At 42.8% G+C, this 22,939-nt stretch overlaps 1 protein-coding gene across 1 annotated transcript in view; it reads left to right on the forward strand.

The window, feature by feature from the left end:
• ttc6 (tetratricopeptide repeat domain 6) overlaps nucleotides 1-22,939 on the forward strand; it is a 183,228-nt gene that overhangs the window by 85,477 nt on the left and 74,812 nt on the right. The window contains exons 16-17 of the mRNA XM_048600425.1: nucleotides 2,669-2,838; nucleotides 9,105-9,225. Coding sequence (XP_048456382.1) covers nucleotides 2,669-2,838; nucleotides 9,105-9,225 — 291 coding nt within the window. The remainder of the gene's footprint in view (nucleotides 1-2,668; nucleotides 2,839-9,104; nucleotides 9,226-22,939) is intronic.

Consider the following 22,939-nt stretch of genomic DNA (forward strand, 5'->3'; position numbering starts at 1 on the left):
CTGTAGAGCCTACAAGAAGTGTATGCATATAGCTGTTATGTGAGGCCTCAGCTGAGATAATTTCCTTCCCATAATGGCCAAATATTCTTCTAGTTTTCACTCAGAAAGACTGAACGCTTTAGTGAGGCACAAGTGCATTGGAGGGAGGCTGGATGTAGTAAAATCTAAGGGCAGAATTCCTCTATTTCCTTGATCAACATGAGTAATGGTGAGAATTGTGGGAAAATAGGACGAGGATGAAAAAATATTAATGTCTCTTAATCAACTTGTCCTTGATTGTTACATTAACAGTGTCCTCTTCCATCTTCATCCATCAAAGTTAGCATAAGGAAACCAGCAGCCTCACCCATTATCATGGCTGATCTTGCACCAACTCAGATTCCACTTTAGCTTTTCAGAACCTCACCTGGAGAACAGGGGCATTTCAGACTCACATGCTCCTGCCAGGTTGGTTTGTGCACACGGGCATGGAGCATGTACACAGGTTGCACCTACACAGGATGACTCTTAGCTTCATTTCTTAGTGCTCATTTACTTTCTGCATACTTGGGTTTGTATAGCTTTTTAGCCAGAGAGCAAGAATGAGGAAGAGGATGTAGTTGACAGCTATAGAGTGGAGATGCTACATGCAATAGCCAGTTTGAGAGCCAGTGAGCTTTGGTAAAGTTTGTCTGCAGTGGCAGAATCAGGGTGAGTGTGAAGTATCATGGAGAAAATGTTGGCCCTTACCCATGCAAAATACAGCAAAGCATTGACCATGTTCCTGTATTGCTGTGCATTCTGTCTGATGCCCTCATCTCCATTTTATTTTCCCAATGTCTGCTTGTTTTTTAATGTCAAGTCATTGAAAGATATTTCAAGCAGTCAACCATCCAAGTTATCCTTGGTAAAAATTGAATTCACCTCATGTTCACAATATATATCAATGATTTGGAATTGGGGAACCAAACATCATATTTCCAGATTTGTGGATGATAAACAGTTAAGTGGATGTGTATGTTGTGAGGGAGATGTAAAGTTGCTTCAGGAGGATTTGCACAGGCTCAGTGAATGGGCAAGAGCATAGCAGATGGAATATAAGTTTGAAACATGTGAGGTTATCCACTTTGGTAGGAGAAAATGTGCAATGTACTTCCTAAATGGTAAGAGGTTGGAAGGTATAGTTGTATGAAAGGACCTGGGTGCCCTTATCAATGTCACTGAAGGCTAACAAGCAGATGCAGCAAGATATTAGGAAGGCTAATGGAATGTTGGCCTTTATTGCAAGAGGATTTGAGTGGGAGCAGCAAAGACTTGTTTTAATTGTATGGGACTGAGTTAGACCACACCTGGAGCACTGTTTACAGCTTTGATCACTTTATCTCAGAAAAGATATTTTGTGGATCAAGGAATCCTTGATCTCTTTGTTGTTGAAGGTAAGGATGGAGGAGACAAAGAAGAGGGGTTTAAGAAGATATTTTGGACTAGAGAAAAGAAACAGGATTATATTTGCATTTCAGGTTCCATGGAATAAGTGAACAGTTTCTTAATAGATGAGAACAGGATTTGATAATGTCAGTTTACGATTGAGCCAATTCTGACAGTAATTGGGTTTTTTCCCTATTCATTTGTGGGATGTGGGCGTCGCTGGGTGGCCAGCATTTCTTGCCCAACCCTAGTTGCCCTTGAGAAGGTGGTGGTGAGCTGCCTTCTTGAACCACTGTAGTCCTCCTGCTGTGTGTTGACCCACAAAGCTATTAGGGAGGGAAATCCACCTTTCAACATTAAACCACTTGGTCACCATATCCATTCACAATTGCGTCACTCAGACATAAGGAAGTGTAAATTAAAGTTGTTCCTGATGAATGATCAGGTAAGCAAGAATAATAGTTCCAATGTGGATGAAGGTATCAGATGTAGAAATGAGAGTGGTTAAGCAGATCACTAGCTACAGAAATTTATCACAATGGAGGGCCAAAAGGTAAACAGTTGCGACTTTGAAAATTCAATTGTAAATGACTTGGAAGATGAATCAGAAGAGACATTTTTCTCTATATAGTTTAAGTGGATAGGTTTCCCCAAAATAAAACACTTGAAAACCAAAATCATTGCTTCCAACCCCCACATCAAACCTTGCACCTTTGCCACAAATTTTATCCTCTTTCTTGCACGTTGTTCAAACTGAATCAGACTGTTTCTAACCTTGGAGTCCTAAGCAAACCTTAGCTGTCATACCTTACTCAACCCTCCGCTGCTATCTCAGTGTATCATAAACCCTTGACCATGATGTTGTCATGTCCAGAATGACTGTTCCAGAATACTTCAGACTGAATTGCAACCACTGCCTTTCTGTAGCTTTTAGCTCATCCAAAGCCCTGCTTCCCACATCCCATCACCCACAAGGCAGTGCTACAGGTGGGATTGTCATCTCCTGTGCTGCTGGATAGCCTGGAGTCAATCTTTGGATGGAGGCAGAGATGGGCTGATGCTGAGGTCGCCAGTTTAAAGGCCCTCCTCTATTTGGAGAGACACTGACTCTGTTTTTGCACCTTCACCACACCATTCTTTGGCCCTGATCCACCCTTCCCCTTCCACCCTTGAACGATAGGCATATGCATGATAGATCTAAATGTTTCCAGATATCAATTTATGATTCACAAATAATTTTTCTGAAAATTTTCCATGTTAGGAATTATCGTGGACAGGCATATGCTAAACAAGGAATGCACAAGGAAGCAATTGAGGATCTGTCGGTTGCTATTCACTTGGATCCTAACAACTGGGTGGTTTTCTATCACAGAGGCTGCTTGCTGCGAAAGATGCAACCACAGCAAGCGTTACAGGACTTTAGTGTTTCAGGTATAATGCAGACTTTATGTATGTATTACAGCAAAGGGTTATACAAATATTAGCAGAAGTAGAGTTGTCCACTAAGCTGTGACCAAAGCCAAAACTGTCACACATTTTTAGTTTTATGTAAGTTGTTTATCACACAAATGGTATTGATTGCAAGAAAATGGACTGTGGCTTTCTCCAGTCAAATGAGTTGTTAATGGTGAGAGAGATGCTGATCTCGATGAACATTTAGGTACCGAGAATTCTCAGGAACGTGCGGTGATGAGTATCCCAGAGAGATGCCTGCTAGTGGCCCTTTCCACCTTCCTGCTAGTGGATGCCGGAATGGCCTGAGATCATTTGATTTAAGTATTACCTTTGGAAACCTGCACCATTTGAAACATGTCTCAGGCACCTGCCACCCTGCAGAGCCTGAAAAATTGTAATCCAAATGCTAGGGAGTGAATGATTGTTTTGTTACCTCTTTGGCCCTTTTTATAAAGGGACTTAAAATGTCTTTTGAGACAGAATTACTTTTTGACCAACTTGCATTAATGCAGCGTGGATCCCCAGGTGGGAGTTCTTCTGTGGGAAGAGTAGACTGTATGTCTCTTTTTATTGGGTATATTTACTACCACTATTTCTACAGGCCTCTGAAAGGCTAAGGTTATCTCAGGGCTTTGTGGTAGGCAATTCTGTCTTCAGCCTCACTTTCTCCCGACCAAAGGCTGCATCCATTTTGAGATAATTTCAATGAAATAGTTTAGGGAGGCAGCTGAATGAGTTAGGGAAGACCACACGTTACACATGCATTTGATGTATGAGCAAATATAATTGATTATTAGATAGTTATTCTTTTCAAGAGAATTATAGGCCTATGGAAACACTTACATGGTGAATGCTGTCTAATTTATTTTGTGTGAAAACTGGTTAAGATGAAGAAGGTTGGTTTAAATTCAGAAGCAGAGAGTAGACATAAATGGACCATTTTCAGGTTGGCACATGCAGTGCCAAAGGAATTGGCGCTGGGGTTGAACTATTTACTGTGTATATCAATGTCTTGGATGAAGACACTGAATATCTTGTTGCTAAATTTGCTGATGACATGATGAGAGATAGGAAAATAAGTTATGAAGAGGACATAATGAGTCTGCGAAGTGATATAGATAGGTTAAGTGAATAAGCAAAAATTTGGCAGATGATGTAAAGTGTGGTAAAATGTGAACTTGCCCACTTTGGCAGGCAGAATATAGGAAAACCACGTATTATTGACATAGAGAGAGATTGCAGAATTCTGCTTTACAGATGAAACTGGGTGTTCTAGTGTGTGAATCACAACAAGTTAGCATGCAGGTATAGCAGATAATTGAGAACTTAAATGTTTTCATTTAATGCAAGGGGAGTGGAATGTAGAACTAGTGATGTTTTGCAATGGTTGTATAGAATTTTGATGAGACCATGTCTCAAATGCCCTGAAATATTTTGTTTCTTTCCTGAAGAAAGGCTAAAATTGCATTAGAAATATTGCAGAGAAGGTTCACTTAATTGATGAGGTTTTTGTCTTAAAGGGAAAAGATGGGTTGTTTGGACCTATCTCCACTGGGCTTTAGAAGATTTGGAGGTGATCTCATTGAAACATATAAGATCAAGAGGGAACATGACAGGTAGATGCTAAAAGGATGAGACTAGACTAAGGGAAACAGTTTAAAGCTCAAGGTTCTCTCATTTAAGGTAGAGGTGTGGAGAAATCTTTGTGGATCTGTGCAATTCTCTTCCCCAGAAAGCAGTGGAGGCAGAGTCATTGATATTTTTAATTCAGCAGGAGATAGATTCTTGACTAACAAAGGAGCCAACGGGTATAAGGGATATGCAGGAAACTAAAGTTAGGGCCAATCATTGAATGGTGAAACAGGTTGGAAGTGCTGAATGGTCTGTCTGATTTGTTTGGATTTCCAGAAGGCCTTTTGACGAAGCTGCCAAATAAGATAAGACACCACGCTGTTAGGGGCAAGGTACTGGCATGGATAGAGGATTGGCTGACTGGCAGAAGGCAGAGAGTAGGGATAAAATGTTTTTCAGGATGGAATTCCATAGGGGTCAGTGTTGGGACCACAAGTATCACATTATACATTAATGATCTGGACAAAGGAACTGAGGGCATTGTTGTTAAGTTTGCAGATGACACAATGATAGGTGGAGGGTTCAGGCAGGTCATGTTGAGTAAGTTGGGAGGCTACAGAAGGACTTAGACAGGCTAGGACAGCGGGTAAAGAAGTGGTAGATGAAATAAATTGTGGGAAAGTGTGAGTTTATGCAGGAAGAATAGAAGCGTAGACTATTTTCTAAACGTGGAAAGGGTTTGGAAATCTGAAGCACAAAGGGACTACTTGGGAGTTCTAGTTCAGGATTCTCTTAATGTTAACGTGCAAATTCAGTTGGCAGTTAGGAAGATAAATGCATTGTTAGCATTCATTTCAAGAGGGCTAGAATACAACAGCAGTGATATACTACTGTATAAGGTCTGGTCAGACTGCATTTGGAATATTGTGAGCAGTTTTGGGCCTTGGATCTAAGAAAGGACGTGCTGGCGTTGGAGGAGGCCCAGTGGAGGTTTACAAGAATGATTCCAGGGATGAAAGTCTTGTCATATGAGGAGCGGTTGACGACTCTGGATTTGTACTCAATGGAGTGTAGAAGGATGAGCAGGGATCTGATTGAAATTTATAGAATACTGAGAGGTCTGGATAGAGTAGATGTGGAGAAGATGTTTCCTCTAGTAGGAGAGTCTAGGACCTGAAGGCACAGCCTCAGATTGAAGGGACGACTGTTAGAACTGAGATGCAGATGAGTTTCTTTAACCAAAGGGTCGTTAATCTGTGGAACTCATTGCCGTAGAAGGTTGTGGAGGCCAAGCCATTGAGTATATTTAAGACAGAAATATTATAAGTTCTTTATGAGTAAGGGGAGCAGACTCAATAGGCTGAGTGGACAATCCTGGGGGGACTTCATTCATAGCGAACTGGCCTCCACATCCAGATTCCTGATGGAAACAGTTAAAGTTGCCAAGCTGCACGATGTCTTCTGCACCCCTGCAGATGGAGTGCAGTATCAATATATCTGGTTGTGGCCAGACGGGTCTATCCGCTTAATTCCCATTTGCATCCCGCAAAGGATGAGGGGTGGAAATTTAAAAGAGATGTGTGAGGCAAGTTTTTTACACAAAGGGCGGTGAGTGCCTGGAATGTGCTGCCAGAGGAGGTGGTGGAAGCAGACACAATAGCAGCATTCAAGAAGCACCTGGACGAATATATGAATAGGAAGGGAATATAGGGATATGGATCCTGTAGTGAAGACAGTTTTAGTATGGAAGGGCAAAATGTGTCGGTGCAGGCTTGGTGGGCTGAAGGGCCTGTTCTTGTGCTGTATTGTTCTTTCTGTTCTTTGTTCTGTAAGGTTCCCTAATTTGTTATGGTTCCAGCGAGGATGCCTCAAGTTGTTAAACTTCCCTCACCCCAGTTGTTAAAACTGTTTGAAATCTATTCTATTCTCCATGTTGGTAGTGCTCCATAATATCATGGACGGTATTCTCAATGTGAAGATAAACTTTATCTCTATAAAAATGTTATAGCGGTCACTCCTACCAATATTGTATTTGTAGAGAATATTAGTAGACAGCCTATCCCCAGAATTGGAGACTGAGAAGTCAAGACTGGGAATGGAAAAGTCAGAGATAGACTAGGTGAAGGTGAGAGAAGGGTGGAAGTCTGAAGCAAAATTGATTATTTTTTCCAGTTCTGATCAAAAGCAGGACAATGTAATGTGTGATACGATCATCAATGTACTGGAAAAAAGGCTCATTGTTGTGAGTGGGGGCCTATTAGAACTGAAGCATGTACTATTTCACTAACCCCACAAGAAGATAGGTATGACTCACATCCACACGAAGACAGTTCGACCTGAGAGATGAGTGCAGCATTTTTGGAGTATTTAAGGGGGTGAAAGAAGCCGAGAAATTAAGGTGTTGAGCGTGTATTGGTGACAGGTGAAAGGATCTGTGGAATGGGGAGAGGACTTCTGCCCAAGAAATAGGCATAGAGAAGAAGGTGATGTAAGAAGAGTTCAACAATATGCTATGCTTGAAATTCATGGATATGAGAGTATAAAAGGATAAATCGATAAACTTTGCTGAGCATAGATCATAGAATTTTTTTTTCATTTATTCGTGGGACATGGACATCGCTGGCTGGCCAGCATTTTATTGCCCATCCCTAGTTGCCCTTGAGAAGGTGGTGATGAGCTGCCTTCTTGAACCACGTGCTGTAGGTAGACCCTCAATGCCATTAGAGAGGGAGTTCCAGGATTTTGACCCAGCAACAGTGAAGGAACAGCAATATATTTTCAAGTCAAGATGGAGGGGAACTTGAAGGTGGTGGTGTTCCCATATACCTACTGCCCTTGTCCTTCTAGATGGAAGTTGTTGTGGGTTTGGAAGGTGCTGTCGAAGGATCTTTGGTGAATTTCTGCTGTGCATCTTGCAGACAGTAACACTGCTGAGACTAGGCATTGGTGGGGGAGGGAATGAATGTTTGTGGATGTGGCACTAATTAAGTGGGCTGCTTTATCCTGAATGGTGTCAAATTTATTGACTGTTGCTGGATCTGCACCCATCCTGGCAAGTGGGGTGTATTCCATCATACTTCTGACTTGTGCCTTATAGATGGTGGACAGGCTTTGGGGAGTCAGGAGGTGAGTTACTTGTCACAGTATTCCTAGCCTCTGACCTGCTCTTGTAGCTACTCTGTTTATGTGGCAACGCAGTTGAGTTTCTGTCAATATTCTGTCAAGGGCATTAATTGTGCGGGATTCAGTGATGGTAACACCATTAAATATAAAGGGGCAGTGATTAGATTGTCTCTTATTGGAGATGGTCATAGCCTGGCATTTGTGTGGCACAAATGTTACTTGCCACTTGTCAGCCCAAGCCTGGATATTGTCCAGATTCTGTGGAATTTGAACATGGACTGCTTCAGAATTGGAGGACTTGCGAATGGTGCTGAACATTGTGCAATCATTAGCGAACATCCCCACTTCTGACCTTACAATGGAGGGAAAGTCATTGATGAAGCAGCTGAAGATGGTTGGGTCTAAGATACTACCTTGAGGAACTCCTGCGGAGATGCCATGGAGCTGAGCTGACTGCCTTCCAACAACCATGACCATCTTCCTACGTGTCAGGTATGACTCCAACCAGTGGAGTGTTTGCTCCCGACACCCATTGATTCCAGTTTTGCTAGGGCTCCTTAATGCCACAGTTGATTGAATGTGACCTTGACATCAAGGGCTGTCACTCTCACCTCACCATTGATACAGAAGGGGCCCTTCAGCCCATCGAGTCTGTAGTGCCAAAAATACACTATTGCCTATACTAGTCCCAGCTTACTGCACTATGTCCATAGCCTTAAGGTTATGACAGTTCAAATGCTCATCCAAGTACTACTTAAAGATTGCGTGTTTTCTTGCCTCAACTACACTCCCCAGGCAGTGCATTCCAGACCCCACCACCCTCTGGGTGAAAACAGTTTTCCTGAAATGCTCTCTAACCTCCTGCCTTTCACCTTAAAATTATGGCCCCCTTGTTTATTGACCCTTTGACCAGGGGGAACAGATCATGTAGTGTTGAAGAGTGGAGGACTAGAGAGTCCAGCAAATACACAACAAGGGAGAATTAGAAGAAGGAATGGAATGGGATAGGAAGAGACTTTCAGAGAAGTAATTCTTAACACTGAAAAGAAGTGAAAAGATTTCTTGTTTAGATGTGATATGAAATAAAATTGGTCTGATTGTTGTGATCAAACAAATCAATTCATATTTGTAAAAAGAGAAATGAATCCACGTTGATTAGAAATTTTCTTCTTCCACCAGTTTCTGAGGTAACCTTATGCAGGTGGGGGAAGAATATGGGACATGATTGACACTTTCACACATTGTCTTCCTTCATACTTAGGTTCATTCTTGCTGGAAGAAATGGGTAGCATACTATATACTTGCCTACATATAGGTTATATACCATTCCACATACAGATTATATACTTGCCAGCTCATTGAAGGAATACCAATCTTAGAAACTCACTGTGATCCTGCAAACTGGCATAGTTTAGAGGCATGTGCATCTCTGCATAGGCGAATGCTGCATAGAAATCTTAGATATAAAGTGACCAATAAACAAGGTAGACTTTTCTTTTGATTTAATTGATAATATTGAATAACAAACTTATCTACTTTTTTTACAGTGCTTATCAATGATGATGTTGAGAATTTGTCATCATTTTTGCATCGTGGTATTTTGTACACTGATTGCAGTGAATGGCATGCAGCAATATATGACTTTGAAAGCGTCCTCAAGCTTGACAGGTACACTCTCTGAATCTTCTTCCATTTTTAGTCAGTTAGCTGATTGTACCAGAAAAGTAATACAACATCATTCCTTAATTAAATCTACAGGCATGCACTATTAACTCTCACTGTTCATATAAGCCAGGGGGGTTTGTATGGAGTTACGTATGGAAGTATGTACTGGTGAATCCTGCCACCAAGTCAATGCTCTGTCCAGATAATGCCTTCCTTGTGCATGTTGTTCATCCTTTTAGGTGAAGCTGATCTTGTTTACATTTGGCTTACCGCAGATGATTGAATTTTGAATGAGTTGTTGGTTCAGGATTTCCTGTCTTTTGGATTTCCTCTCTTTTGTCTTTACTGTCTGATATGTAATTACTTTGGAAGGAAGCTGCACCTTCTTTTTTTAATTTGGTGGCAGCAGGTGCCACAATCCTGGATGAGCTGCTCCCAGGACTTGAGGTCAATACTAAATCTTCTACATGAATGGCCTTGTAGTACAGCCTTTGATAAGTGAGTATCAGGCACTTAGATTACATTATCAGTCCAGCTCAGCCCAATTTATATTGTGGTCCATGTGGCACATCACTTTGAGAAAGGTACTTGTATTGGGGTCCTTGTGTGCATCAGAAACAACTCATTTGGTGCCATCCATCGTCACAACATCTTCTAGGTGAAACGGTACCCACCTACTGCATTTGGATCACACAGGTCCATTGGGCAAATTTGGCTCTCACTGCAGAAAGCCAAATGTTTCATCGGCATGGCAGGCTAGGCAGCAGCATTATTTGTGTTCACTGAAAGAGTTATAGACTTTTTTTGATTTAGCTTTTCTTGTAGGCTGAGTTTGGGGAAGTAATGCGCTGTTTTTGGAGTTAGCTTTTGGTGGTTGGTTCTTACAGACAGGAGGAACAGAAGAATATCAGACCAAATACGAGGCTGTGGTGACAGTGCATCTTGGTCTGCAAATTAACCAGGACATGGAGTCAAGAATGTATGGGAGGAAGGTTCTGCAAAGAAGGAGGATTAAGTTACAGGCCATAGCCATCCTAGATCATAAAACCAGAGAAAGCATATCAGAGTGGATTAGGGAGCTCACCTCCGCTCGAAAGTGCAAACTAGACAACATAAAACAGTAATAGGAGGAGGCTGTTCTCTACTCTTACACTCCAACCCCTTTGAAATAAAGGCCACATTCCATCAGACTTGGCCATCAAGAATCTACCTCTGCCTTAAAATATTTAAAAATTCTGCATCCATTTTTTGAGGAAGGGAATTCAAAACACTCATAACCCTCTGAGAGAAAAAAATGTTTCTCTATCTCAGTTTAAAAATAAGGGGTCACTTATTTAAAACAATGACCTGTAGTTCTAGGTTCTTCCAAAAGTGGAAACATTATTTTAACATCCACTTGGCCTTGACCCTTCAGAATCTTCTATATTTCGATGGAGTCACCTCTGACTCTTCCAAACTCCAGAGGATATAGACCTAGCCTGTCTAGCCTTTCGTCATAAGGCACTGTAACCAGGTGATCAGTACTATACAGAATACTCCAGACATAGTCTCACCAATGCCCTGTCTAACTGAAACATACTCTTGCATTCAATTCCCCTTGTATAAATTCTAACATTCTATTAACTTTCCTGATTACTTGCTGTACCTGCACAGTACCATTCTGTGATTTATGCAGTAGGATATCTCACTGCATCTTAGAAATCTGCAACATGAATTCATCAATCCCTTAAAAACTTCTAACAACAGAATTCTTTTGCACATCATCTTGATCTGACAACATGTCCTTTTATACAAACAAACACAAGTTTGGCATTCCATCAGTGGATTTTATCACAGCCTTTGGGACCCTGATGTCAAGGGGAAAAGCAAGTCCTAAGCCTGCACCTCCCAGCAGCAAGACTGACTGAGCTATTTTACAGCAGGCAACACCTGGATTCGCTGCCTGCAATCGAGTTGTTCATTAAAGCTTTCAGGCAGGTTTCTGACAGTGCCTGCTGAATCAGATGGCTGGCAGCTCTGAAGTCTCAGCAGTGCCAGCAGAATAGGACGGCACTGCTGAGACAGGTAAGAGACCTCAGACTTAAAGGGATAAATGACAGTCAATAAAAAATTCAGGGACTGAGAATTAAAGGGGAAATCACTCCAGGGGAAGCCTTGGGTCTACGGGTGTTGCCTTCCTTGTTTATACTCCCCTCTAGCACAAGTGCCCTTGCGCCAGCCTGCTGCAGGGAGACTGCCTTCATTAAGCAGGCAATCCCACTATGAGTGAGAAGATGCAGCAGTGTCTGTATTCCCATAAATTGGGTCTTGAAGTATGCAAATTTCTTTCATCTTTTGAATAGGAAGCTGATTTGCTTTGCAACCCCCCACTGGGACTGCATTATGGAGCCACCTCAATGGTACTGCCCACTATTTCACTGCATCCCCAACCTCCCAGTCTGCCTCTGGGGCCAATAAAGTTCTTCCATAGGTTGTTGATGCCTTTGCCTGTCCAAACGCACAGTACTATTCCCAGTAACTATAGCATGGCTGGTGGAAGGTTGGTGACTTTCACTGGAGGAGACTGCAGATGGCCTTGCAGTACACTCTGAGCAATTCTGGACTTTGAAGGACTGACTTTGAAGGCAGGGGCAGCAGCAGTCCAGGCAGTTTGTCTGAGACGCATTAGCAAGTGTGATGGTGGGCGCATAGATGTTGTCATATTGACAAAGAACTGGAGTTTCATCCTCCACTGGCCTTGGTGCTATTTCCTGCAGGTGGCACTCTGCAATAATAACAATCTGTTGGAGGGCAGATTGCTAGATTGTTGTGGGAGCCTGCAAGCCCCTTTGAACATTGAATTAGCAATGATTGCATACATCTCTATGACCGCAGCGTAGACTTCCATTTGCAGGACGGAAGTATTAGGAGTTTTCACCTGTGCTGCAGTGGATGTTGAAAACAAGCCTGAAAACAGTCAGGTCTGAAAGTGCCTGATATAAAATTGGCAACCACATTCACAGTGGAAAGAGTGGAACCCAATGTTGCTCAACGCCGTCTGTCATGTTGGAGCCAGACAGCTGCATGCTTCCTGATGGGCTTTGTTTTAGGCTTGCCAATGCACCGAGCATCTCAGAATACACTATAGTCAGCATTCTTCACTGTGTTGCCCTATTGAATTCCTCATCTTAGTCCCTGCCACCTAGCCAACCACATTTCCCCACCCACCACCCAAAACAGGAGATGTGATATGAACCATCCGTTTTCTCCGGCCTGGCTGCAGCCTACTCATATCCAGTGACACATCACCAACCTGAGCTGTTGGCTGTTAGTCTCAGACCAAGTGAGTGGTCTGTTTCTTTGAGCTGTGTTGAGGCCTGGCCAGCTGGCTATGAAACATAAAATCCATGATTGGGTTCAGGAGTTCAAAGAAATCAGGAGGTCCGTGGTCACATCATTTGCAGTTTTCAATGCATTAAATATTTTAGAATGAAAGTGGTGAAGGATTTGAAATGGAGCAAAGGACTGTAACACATTATTATCTTCATTTATCTCAGTGGAACCAAATTCCATGGGATCTGTTGCTGCACTACCCAAGATGTCAAGAAGAAAGTGTTGGACTCGGGTGGACAAAGTCAGAAGTCACACAACACCAAGTTACAGTCCAACAGGTTTAAGTGAAACCACAAGCTTTCAGAGTGCTGGACAGCATGGTGGCTCAGAGGTTAGCACGGCTACCCCACAGCGCCAGGGACCTGGGTTCAATTTCACCCTCGGGCGACTGTCTGTGTGGAGTTTGCACATTCTCCCTGTTTCTGCGTGGGTTTCCTCCGGGTGCTCTGGTTTCCTCCCACAGTCCAAAGATGTGCAGGGTAGGTGGATTGGCCATGCTAAATTGCCCATAGTGTTCAGGGAGGTGTAGATTAGGGGGATGAGTCTGGGTGGGATGCTCTGAGGGTTGGTGTGGGCTTGTTTCCACACTGTAGGGATTGTATGAGATGATATTCTATGATGATGCTCCTTCATCAGGACTGTGGACTATAACCTGGTGTCTTTTGACTTCTGATTTTCTCCGTTATGGAGGACGTAACTGTGACAGCATTCATTTTTTGCTGCAAGTGTGGAATCATATTTGGATGGTGTGCCTGTTGTAGATAAAATCTGGAAAGGTGATGAGAGTTGGGTAAGGGACTGTCATCACTGGAAGCTGTATGTGTGAGTAGGAGTGAGTAGGAATGTTAGGCCTGAGTCTTATGTGCTCTTAAAAACAGTCAAGTGAGTGAAGAGGATGTGGTACATTGAGCAGAAAAGGAGACTCTTAGTTTGGTGAGTATGGGCCACTTTCTTCCACTCCCTTCTGAGGACTCATCGACACACCAGAGGAATAATGTTATATTTGCTTCTATTCATTTCTGTAACTGCTGCCTATGGAGCAATACTGGTCAATCTTGGTGCCTTCTCCATTTGGGGTGGTGCTCCACTTTTCTTCCTCTTTAATATTCAATTTCAGTTATTTTCAATCTTAAGAGTTGCAGTGCCATTTTATATTAAGAGAATTAGATTACAGCCAGCAGTGTGAGTGGTGCTAGGTCACATGCCTGAATCATGGTAATAAGGAGGCAGCACAAAGTTTACCTGTCACTTACCTCAAACAGAACTGATATTTGCACATCAGGAATGACCTCCTCAATCAGTTAACACCACAAATATGTCTTTTAAACTCAAATTTCTAAATGTGGCATTTGTACTTTAGCTGCTACATCATTGTCAAGTATGAGTAATTTAATGACAAGATAAGTCCAAGAAAATGAAGGTATGGAATTGGGTGAATGTCTGTCCAGGGTACGAAGAATTAAGCTAGTATCTACATGTATCTGATGTACCTATGTGAAGCGAAAGTTTCATGAGCCATGGCTGAGTAGAGTTAATTGTTTTCTCCTAAAAGGTATCTTTCACTTTTCCTTCTTCTTTAAAACACCTATGCCCAGTGGATTACTTAGAAATTAAGAAATTGTGGGAAAAAATAAATTAGACCAGTAAACAGGCATTGGGATTGTAATATTGTGATTAACTCAGGTCCCTTCATAGTAAAAGATAAGGTAAAGTCACCATAGTCCCAGAGGACTGTAGGGCTGCTGTCTCATTAGATAGAGATGACACGGTGGCGGGTTTAACCTGAGGGTCACCACGCCTCAGATGAGAAGGCAGGACCTTGATGGTAATCTCAGCTGGTGTGGGAATTGAACCCATGCTGTTGTTCTTGATAGCGATGCAAATTTCATGCTGCCAAAAATTTAAATGACAGCACCATGCTAATTGTGGTGCTAAGTACAGGGATAACTGAGCAGAGGGCCCAAGATTGTGTGAGGCTAGCACCCTATTTATTTCAGAACCCCCTTCCCCTCCCCCTTTTCTGATGAAGGGTCTAGGCCCGAAACGTCAGCCTCTCTGCTCCTATGATGCTGCTTGGCCTGCTGTGTTCATCCAGCCCTGCACCTTGTTGTCACCATTTCAAGTTAGTTGTACTGCTTCAAGTTGGACAGTACACCTTAAAAGCAAGATGTTCATTGGTTCCAGCAGGAACTGGAACTGGTTCAGAAAGAGCTTATGGGCAGAAGAATGGAATTGGTGCAACAGATCAGATGCATGTCTAAAATTTGAACAAAGTTGTGCTGGAGGAGATGAAGAGGAGGAAAGAGGTACTCAATGACCATGATGTTCTCCAGACAGACACCATGAAAGCAATAGGAATGTTAATTCTACAATATAACCCCAAAAACCTGGATCTATTGTCACAAAAGATTCAGTGACTGCGAGTGTTTAAGCTTAGTGAATGCATCTTCACACACCATATATTTACAAGTGATCATCGAGCATTACATACCTGAATTGTTGGGTTCACAACATCTCCTCCCTCACCTACCAATTGCTGGTATCAATCGTGACTCAAACCTTGCATTTCCCATCTTACCTCACCCTGACATGCACTGGTAGCTATTCAGCCAAATCAGGGATATCATTAAAACACATTGCACACTCATTAGCACAGCTCTGTGTCTTGTAGGAGAAATGGGTCCATCATTGGGGGGCACCGGCACCTGACAGATGGAGGTCAAGAATGGCTACTTGTGAACACCCCCATGGAAAGATAGACATTGGCCATCATTGGAGTGGACGCAATTGAGACCGTGACAAACAGTAGGCTGAAACCATTGAGATGAAAATTTGCTCCTACCAAAGCAACATTTTGGCATTTTATTCCTGTCTAATTCACAATCTTTTCTGATTGACGTGCTGCAGACAGTGCAGGCACCTCTTGCTTTCCAACTTTCTGTCAACATAATTCTACCTATTTACCTTTCACCTTTTAGATACCCAACCTCTTCCATCTGATCTAGCACTGGTGCAGGAGCCTGAAGCGCAAAAAGAACAAGAGAATGATGAAGAAGAAACACTTTCTCTTTCACTCACAGCCATTATCTCTGATAGGGGGGGTGTACATATTTTACAACTAGAATAGGAAGAGGATCTGCAAGTGGAGTCACTGGGCCCGAGTGTCCTGCCGCCAGAATAGAGGGAAAGCACAGCACAGTGGAAAGTGGGTTTGCATACAAGTTGTTTTCCAGAGAGGACTCAGATGATGACGTTGATGTGGCCTATAGAAAAAGACCGATAGGCATGCATAATGACGGACTTAGTGCATTGACAGGCCTGCCAGATATTATAGTATAACTATTAAGAAGAGTAGAGAAATCCTGCTTCAAAACTTTTCCAATGTGAAAGTAGTTCCCAACTCCATGAGAACATTTACAGACTCTACCATGGTGCAGCATTCCCAGTATCTCTGTTTCCAATGCCATAACAGCAGGAACTATCCACTATCTGAGTTGTATACTTGAAGCGCTGACTAAAGTCGAGAAATCTCAGCATATTGCCATGCTGATTGAGGCTGCAGACAGAATTCTGATACCAGGATTCAAAGTGACTTGCAGGGTCTCACAGGATTCAGCAGTCAGTTCTCCAGCAGATTAATAAGCTGCTTTAAAATATCTTCCCAGACTGGTGGCAGTCTCAAGATGAAAACATTTGAGCTCCCAACATTGCCACTCCATCGGTGCCTTTGCTGTTGCCTGTAAGTCAGTCAACTTAGACTCCTGCAGCTCATTCTGAAGTCATGCAATGGAGGCTGGGCTTCCTAGATCCATAATAGGAAATTCTGCAAGGCCACCTGCAGTCACCCAAAGTAAAAGTCAACAGCCTTCCACCATCTTGCAGTCACTGGTGTAACACTGCACAGGATAACTGGACTAGGTAAAGGTACCCACATGGCAGCAAACAAGGGAAAGTTGGTTAGTCATGTTTTTTAGACTATTGGGTGGGTTGTCAGATAAAATTGGTTTTGATTTGTTATTTTGTGGTGGCCGTTATTTAAGGATTGTGCCTAGAGCATGTTATTGTCCATAACATTGAGAAGGTAAGGAATGTGACTGTTATACAAAATGAATTTAGGTTTGTATTCCTTGGAACCATAGTTGAATCAGGTAATTGCAGAAAGCTTCGCCAGAGAAAAGATGTCGGTTGATGCTTACCTTTTTCCTGTTCTTCTTCTTCTGTCTTCTCCTTCTCCACTTCATCCTCCTCCTGCCCCAAGATGCTCATTATATCGCTATTGAAAAGGTCTGTGCCTTAATAATGGCCAGGTTTTGGAGGATGAACCAGACCACTGTGAATCAGGACACTATCTGCTGAACACAGGAAGCGAGCAGACCCTTGCTTCACCCCAAAAAGTTGCTGTTTTGTAAAGTAACATGGCTCTCAGTGGTGGCCACGTGTCTGGTCAAGTTGCAGAACAGCATCAGTCATATGTTAAATGGCGGCGCCATGTCCCCTGGCAATCACCCTCTGTTTAGACTTGGCGGCTCAAATACCAACAGAGTAAAAGTGTCGTGTGTGCTGTTAGGATAGTGGGCACACTCATGATCAGGATGTGCTGAGCATTCACTGAATGATAACCTTATAGCTGCTGTCCATTTCAGCATTTAGTAGCACCCTCTGCAAATCCATGAGTATACACTTGATGGCACCCTCTACCACACAAAGCCTGCAATTCTGGCAAGAATCATCTGCTTGTTCTTCCTGCTTCTTTTGGTCAGAGAGAAAAAGAGAACACAGTGGCAATAAAGCTTTAAGAATTACTTGCATAGCCTTCTTGTAGAGTCATAGTGTCATAGAATTGTACAGCATGAAAACAGACCCTTTGATCCAACCAGTTCACACTGACCATGTTCCCAAACTAAGCTAGTCTAACCTGACTGCACTTGGACCATATAGCTCCAAACCTTTTCTATTCATGAAATTATCCAAATGTCTTTTAAGTGTTGTAACTGTACCTCCATCCACTACTTTCTCTGGCAGCTCATTCCACAAATGAACCACTCTCCTGACGAATTACAAAGATATTTCCACAGGTCTTGGCTGTCTTGCTGGTGAATATCATCCTGAAGTATATGAAAGTATGAGATCACTTCAACATTTCCTGAGGAAAGTTTCACCTGCCATCAAATCCTGCCTGAACGATAAGATGAAGGAGCATGAAAAGATGGGAGTAATTTTAAAAATTAATCACATTACAGACTGAATTAGTAGCATAGTAGCAGGGAAATAGCCTGAAATCTTGAGAATGTGTATTGATTCAAATGCCCTCTATAAAGTTTTGAAGAGATCTCACTATCACATGCCACAATTGATAAAAAATCTACCACAATTTGCCAAAGCTAAAGTCAGTGTGAAGGATGAGTACTGGCAAGTGAAGGTGGATGAATGCAACAGTTTTCTGGATGTCATTTAGTAGGTCCAGATGGGTGTGCCTGCTATTTGCTATTTGTACTGCTCTGAAAGAGTGTCAATGCAGACAGCTGCTGAGGCAGATTTGATTTTAATAACTGAACCAGGGACTGACTGATCATTAATCCAGATGTGAACTGTTTTCCAACAAATCCAATAGGTCAATTGTAACAATTACCACAGTAGCAACACTCACTACAGCAAAGTTAAATGGAGAAGCTATGTCCTGTAGCAATCACCCTTGTTTAGGCTTGGTGACTCAAGTACTAACACAGCAGCAGACTGGTCCAGAGTAAAAACATCCTGCCCAGAGTGAAACATCATCCCAGGAACCACCAGACATAAAATCCAGGAGAACAACAACTCGCATGTATAACCATTTGAAAACCTGAAACTATGCATGTATGTGCAAGACAGAAGAAGTTGGAATGGACTAAAAAGGATAAACATTATTTTATCATGCATGACAACAAGGTCCAGGGCTGGATGAACACAGCAGGCCAAGCAGCATCAGAGGAGCAGGAAAACTGACCTTTCGGGCCTAGACCCTTCATCAGAAATGAGGGAGGGGAAGGGGGTTCTGAAATAAATAGGGAGAGAGTGGGAGGCGGATAGAAAATGGATAGAGGAGAGGATAGGTGGAGAGGAAACAAACAGGTCGAAGAGGCGGGGATGGGGCCAGTAAAGGTGAGTGTAGGTGGGGAGTTAGGGGGGGGATAGGTCAGTCCAGGGAGGACGGACAGGTCAAGGGGGCGGGATGAGGTTAGTCGGTAGGAGATGGAGGTGCGGCTTGCGGTGGGAGGAGGGGATAGGTGGGAGGAAGAACAGGTTAGGGAGGCAGGGACGAGCTTGACTGGTTTTGGGATGCGGTAGGGGGAGGGGAGATTTTGAAACTTGTGAAATCCACATTGATACCATTGGGCTGCAGGGTTCCCAAGCGGAATATGAGTTGCTGTTCCTGCAACCTTCGGGTGGCATCGTTGTGGCACTGCAGGAGGCCCAGGATGGACATGTCGTCTGAGGAATGGGAGGGGGAGTTGAAGTGGTTTGCGACTGGGAGGTGCAGTTGTTTATTGCGAACCGAGCGTAGGTGTTCTGCAAAGCGGTCCCCGAGCCTCCGCTTGGTTTCCCTGATGTAGAGGAGGCCACACCGGGTACAGCGGATGTAGTATACCACATTGGCAGATGTGCAGGTGAACATCTGCTTGATGTGGAAAGTCTTCTTGGGGCCTGGGATGGGGGTGAGGGAGGAGGTATGGGGGCAGGTGTAGCACTTCCTGCGGTTGCAGGGAAAAGTGCCGGGTGTGGTGGAGCTGGAGGGGAGTGTGGAGCGGACAAGGGAGTCACGGAGAGAGTGGTCCCTCCGGAAAGCAGATAAGGGTGGGGAGGGAAAGATGTCTTTGGTGGTGGGGTCGGATTGCAGATGGCGGAAGTGTCGGAGGATGATGCGTTGGATCCGGAAGTTGGTGGGGTGGTACGTGAGGACGAGGGGGATTCTTTTTTGGTTCTTATTGCGTGGACGGGGTGTGAGGGATGAGTTGCTGGAGATGTGGGAGACACGGTTGAGGGCGTTCTTGACCACTGAGGGGGGGAAGTCACGGTCCTTGAAAAACGAGGACAACTGAGACGTACGGGAGTGGAATGCCTCATCCTGGGAGCAGATGTGGCGGAGGCGAAGGAATTGGGAATAGGGGATAGCATTTTTGCAGGAAGGTGGGTGGGGGGAGGAGTATTCTAGGTAGCTGTGGGAGTTGGTGGGCTTGAAATGAATATCGATTTCTAGGTGGTTGCCCGATATGGAGACAGAGAGGTCCAGGAAGGGGAGAGAGGTGTTAGAGATGGTCCAGGTAAACTTAAGGTTGGGGTGGAAGGTGTTAGTGAAGTGGATGAACTGTTCGAGCTCCTCGTGGGAGCACGAGGCGGCGCCGATTATCATGCATGGTCATTTTCATATGGTCTACATTTGTCAGGTAGCTTGCAAATTTTAGGACAAGCAATCTCTTTTCCTTTTATGAAAAGGGGAATGTTTGGATCAATGTTGTTGTACACTGTGTTTTGTCACACTCATGACATCCAAAGTCACTTTATACATGTAAAGAACTTGGGCAGTTACTATCCACTATATGAGCAGTAGTGACAGTCATAGCAAGCTTCCTTCCTTACATTTGAAACTCACCTAAAAATCAGCTAGCTTTTTACTGCATATATATATTTACTGCATATTCTCTCATCTCTTCTAATGTGTCATATAGTCTCTGTTTGCCTGTCTTTCAGCCTTCTAGAGAACCAACTGGTTGCTTCCTCAGTTTATCTACCACACCATTGTTGTTGAGTCATATTTTTACAATTTAAGCTCCTTCAGATCCCTTTTCCCAAGATTTGAAATGTGAATTTATGTGCAAATTTGCCTGTGTTAGTTCAGGATACATTATGCCAAGCACCTTTATAGTTTGCTAAGCTACAAAACAAATTTATCTATTGATAATCATTTTCAGTAGTAAGATAAAGTTATGGAATTTGACCCAGTTTGGGTAAGAAATAAACAGATGAATAAGCCAATAGCGTTTAGTTGTAAGTGACAGATAAATGCTTTTCAGGCGTAAAATAATTCCGTTCCTTAGCAGTTGGATTACAGAGGCTTATCTATAGTTTTGTTTTCCCTACATGCCTGTTACTTGAATGCTAAGGTGTTGACTGACCCCCCATAAGTAAAATAAATAAATATCTGCATAAATAGAAAACTCTTTGAAATATATTGTCTCTGTGAAGTCAATTTTAAAAGACAGAGACATATTAATTGAATATTGACTATCAATTTGCATAAGACATACAAAACACATGTTTGAGCTAGTTGTGGTATCTGAAAGAATGTGTAAAGATACCATACAGTAAAATTAAACTGTGGCAGTTTACTTAGTGCAGTGTTAATTAATTTGTTTAAGCATAGTACATCACACTTAAAGGTGCCTCGGAGTACTTTTAAAACAGATTGCATCTACTATTACATTAAACATTGCCTGATACACATAGCCTCAGGGTTTATATTGGATCCAGCAGGATGGTATTGGTAGGAGGGTCCACAAATATGCAATTTCTTCTTTGAGCATTTGGGTTAACCATCCTGTGCTTTAGGACATCAGCTGGGGCTTTAGATAGTGCCAGTTCACAATATTTGGCTGTGGACAGCTCCTTGCACTGGGATACCTGCAAGCTTTGAGCAGACCAAGGTGTATCTTCACAAGTGGATGGCCTTTCAGCAGAAGTCTTAATGTGTGACCTTGCAAACAGTCTGCAGACCATCATATCCTATATCACAGAGCAGCTCAGGATTAATCTGGATAAAAGCCACTGTATCTTTCTGCATTCTTTTCAAATACACTTTTCAGAAAGAAACGGCTGATGGTCTCTTCCTTCCTGCAAACTCTTTGTGGACCGTGTACAGCAGTGCTGAGATGCTAAATGTATATGATGGATCTGATGGGGAGAACCCCTCTCACCACCAGCAAAGTTATATCTTGCTGATTGGAATACTCTAGAAATAAGGCATTATGTCAAATGAATGTGAAAGTCTGATGGGAAACATTCAAGAAGGTTTGCGTAGGAGTACAAAGAAGTACAGGGACAGAAACTGGCTGCTCAGTTTAACTAGTCCTGCTGGTGTTTATTTGCTACTTGTACCTCCTTCCAAATTTCTTTACCTAAATCCTCCATCTAAACTATTGCTTTGTCAATTGCATGTCCAGCTTTCACAAATGCATCTGTCCTATTCACTTGTGCCACGCCCTGTGGTCATGTGGTCCACATTCTTACCACTCATTAGTTAAAGAAGCTTCTTCTGAATTCCCTATTGGATTACTTGTTGCCTATTGTATATTGATAATCTCTATTTCTACTGTTTCACACATATCTAAACATTCCATCAAAACCTTTCATAATTTTAAAGACTTACATTGACTCTTCAGTAATTTTTTCAAGAGAATTCAACCCAACCTGTCAATCCTTTCCTAACGTGTACCTGCATATTTCTGTATCAACGTTGTATCTTCTCTTTGCACCCTCTCCAGTGCTTTTCCAACCTTCGTATATTATATAGCTTTGGTCACCATAGAGTACTCTAAATGTGGTCTAGCCAAGATTCAATTCACATTTAGCATAACTTCTCTACTTTTCAATTCTATTGTTCTAGAAATAAGACCTAGTACTTACTTTGCATCTTTTTATGTCCTTCTTAATTTGTGGTTCAACTCCTAGTGATTGGTATTTTTCCGTTCTGAGTTCCCTTTGTTTCTCCACCCTCACCTAAACTTGCACCTTCCAAGCTTGTAATTAATTTCCCAATTCCTTCTAGTAAAATGTGCCACCTCACATTTTTCCACAGAGCCTACATGTATTTTATGCAAGAATGTCTCTATATTAAGGTGAAGATAGGCGGCACCCATATTTTGTGCTGTAACTTCACATAGATAATTGTGGCTTAGGGCTCTACTACTCTGCTGGTTGCCTCTGTACTTAACATGGAGCTAAGCACTGAGTGCTAATAGCATACGGTGCAGTCAGTTTAAGACAGTCTGTTCCTCTTAAAGAGAAGCTGCACAGCATGAGAAGAGGCTGCTGAATAATTTTGCTGTAATTATAAGCAAGGAAAATGAAACACCGGCTTAGAGTGAGAGGGAGAGTGTTCCAGGGTCATGGATGTGTTGCTGAAGTCTTTGGTGTTGGGGTTGGTGGATAGGAGAGATACTTTGGTTCTGTGGGAAGCCAGAAGCTCTTCAGGCATCACTCCCCAATGGGTTGGGATCAGGTGGTCAAGAAAGTCCATTTCTAGCATCTGGACACGAAACTATCAGTGGTGCCACCACAATGCTATAATATTCACTGAACCTAATGTGAAGTC

The sequence above is a fragment of the Rhincodon typus genome, chromosome 8 (assembly GCF_021869965.1).
Source record: "Rhincodon typus isolate 14 chromosome 8, sRhiTyp1.1, whole genome shotgun sequence".
Classification (NCBI taxonomy): Eukaryota; Metazoa; Chordata; class Chondrichthyes; order Orectolobiformes; family Rhincodontidae; genus Rhincodon; species Rhincodon typus.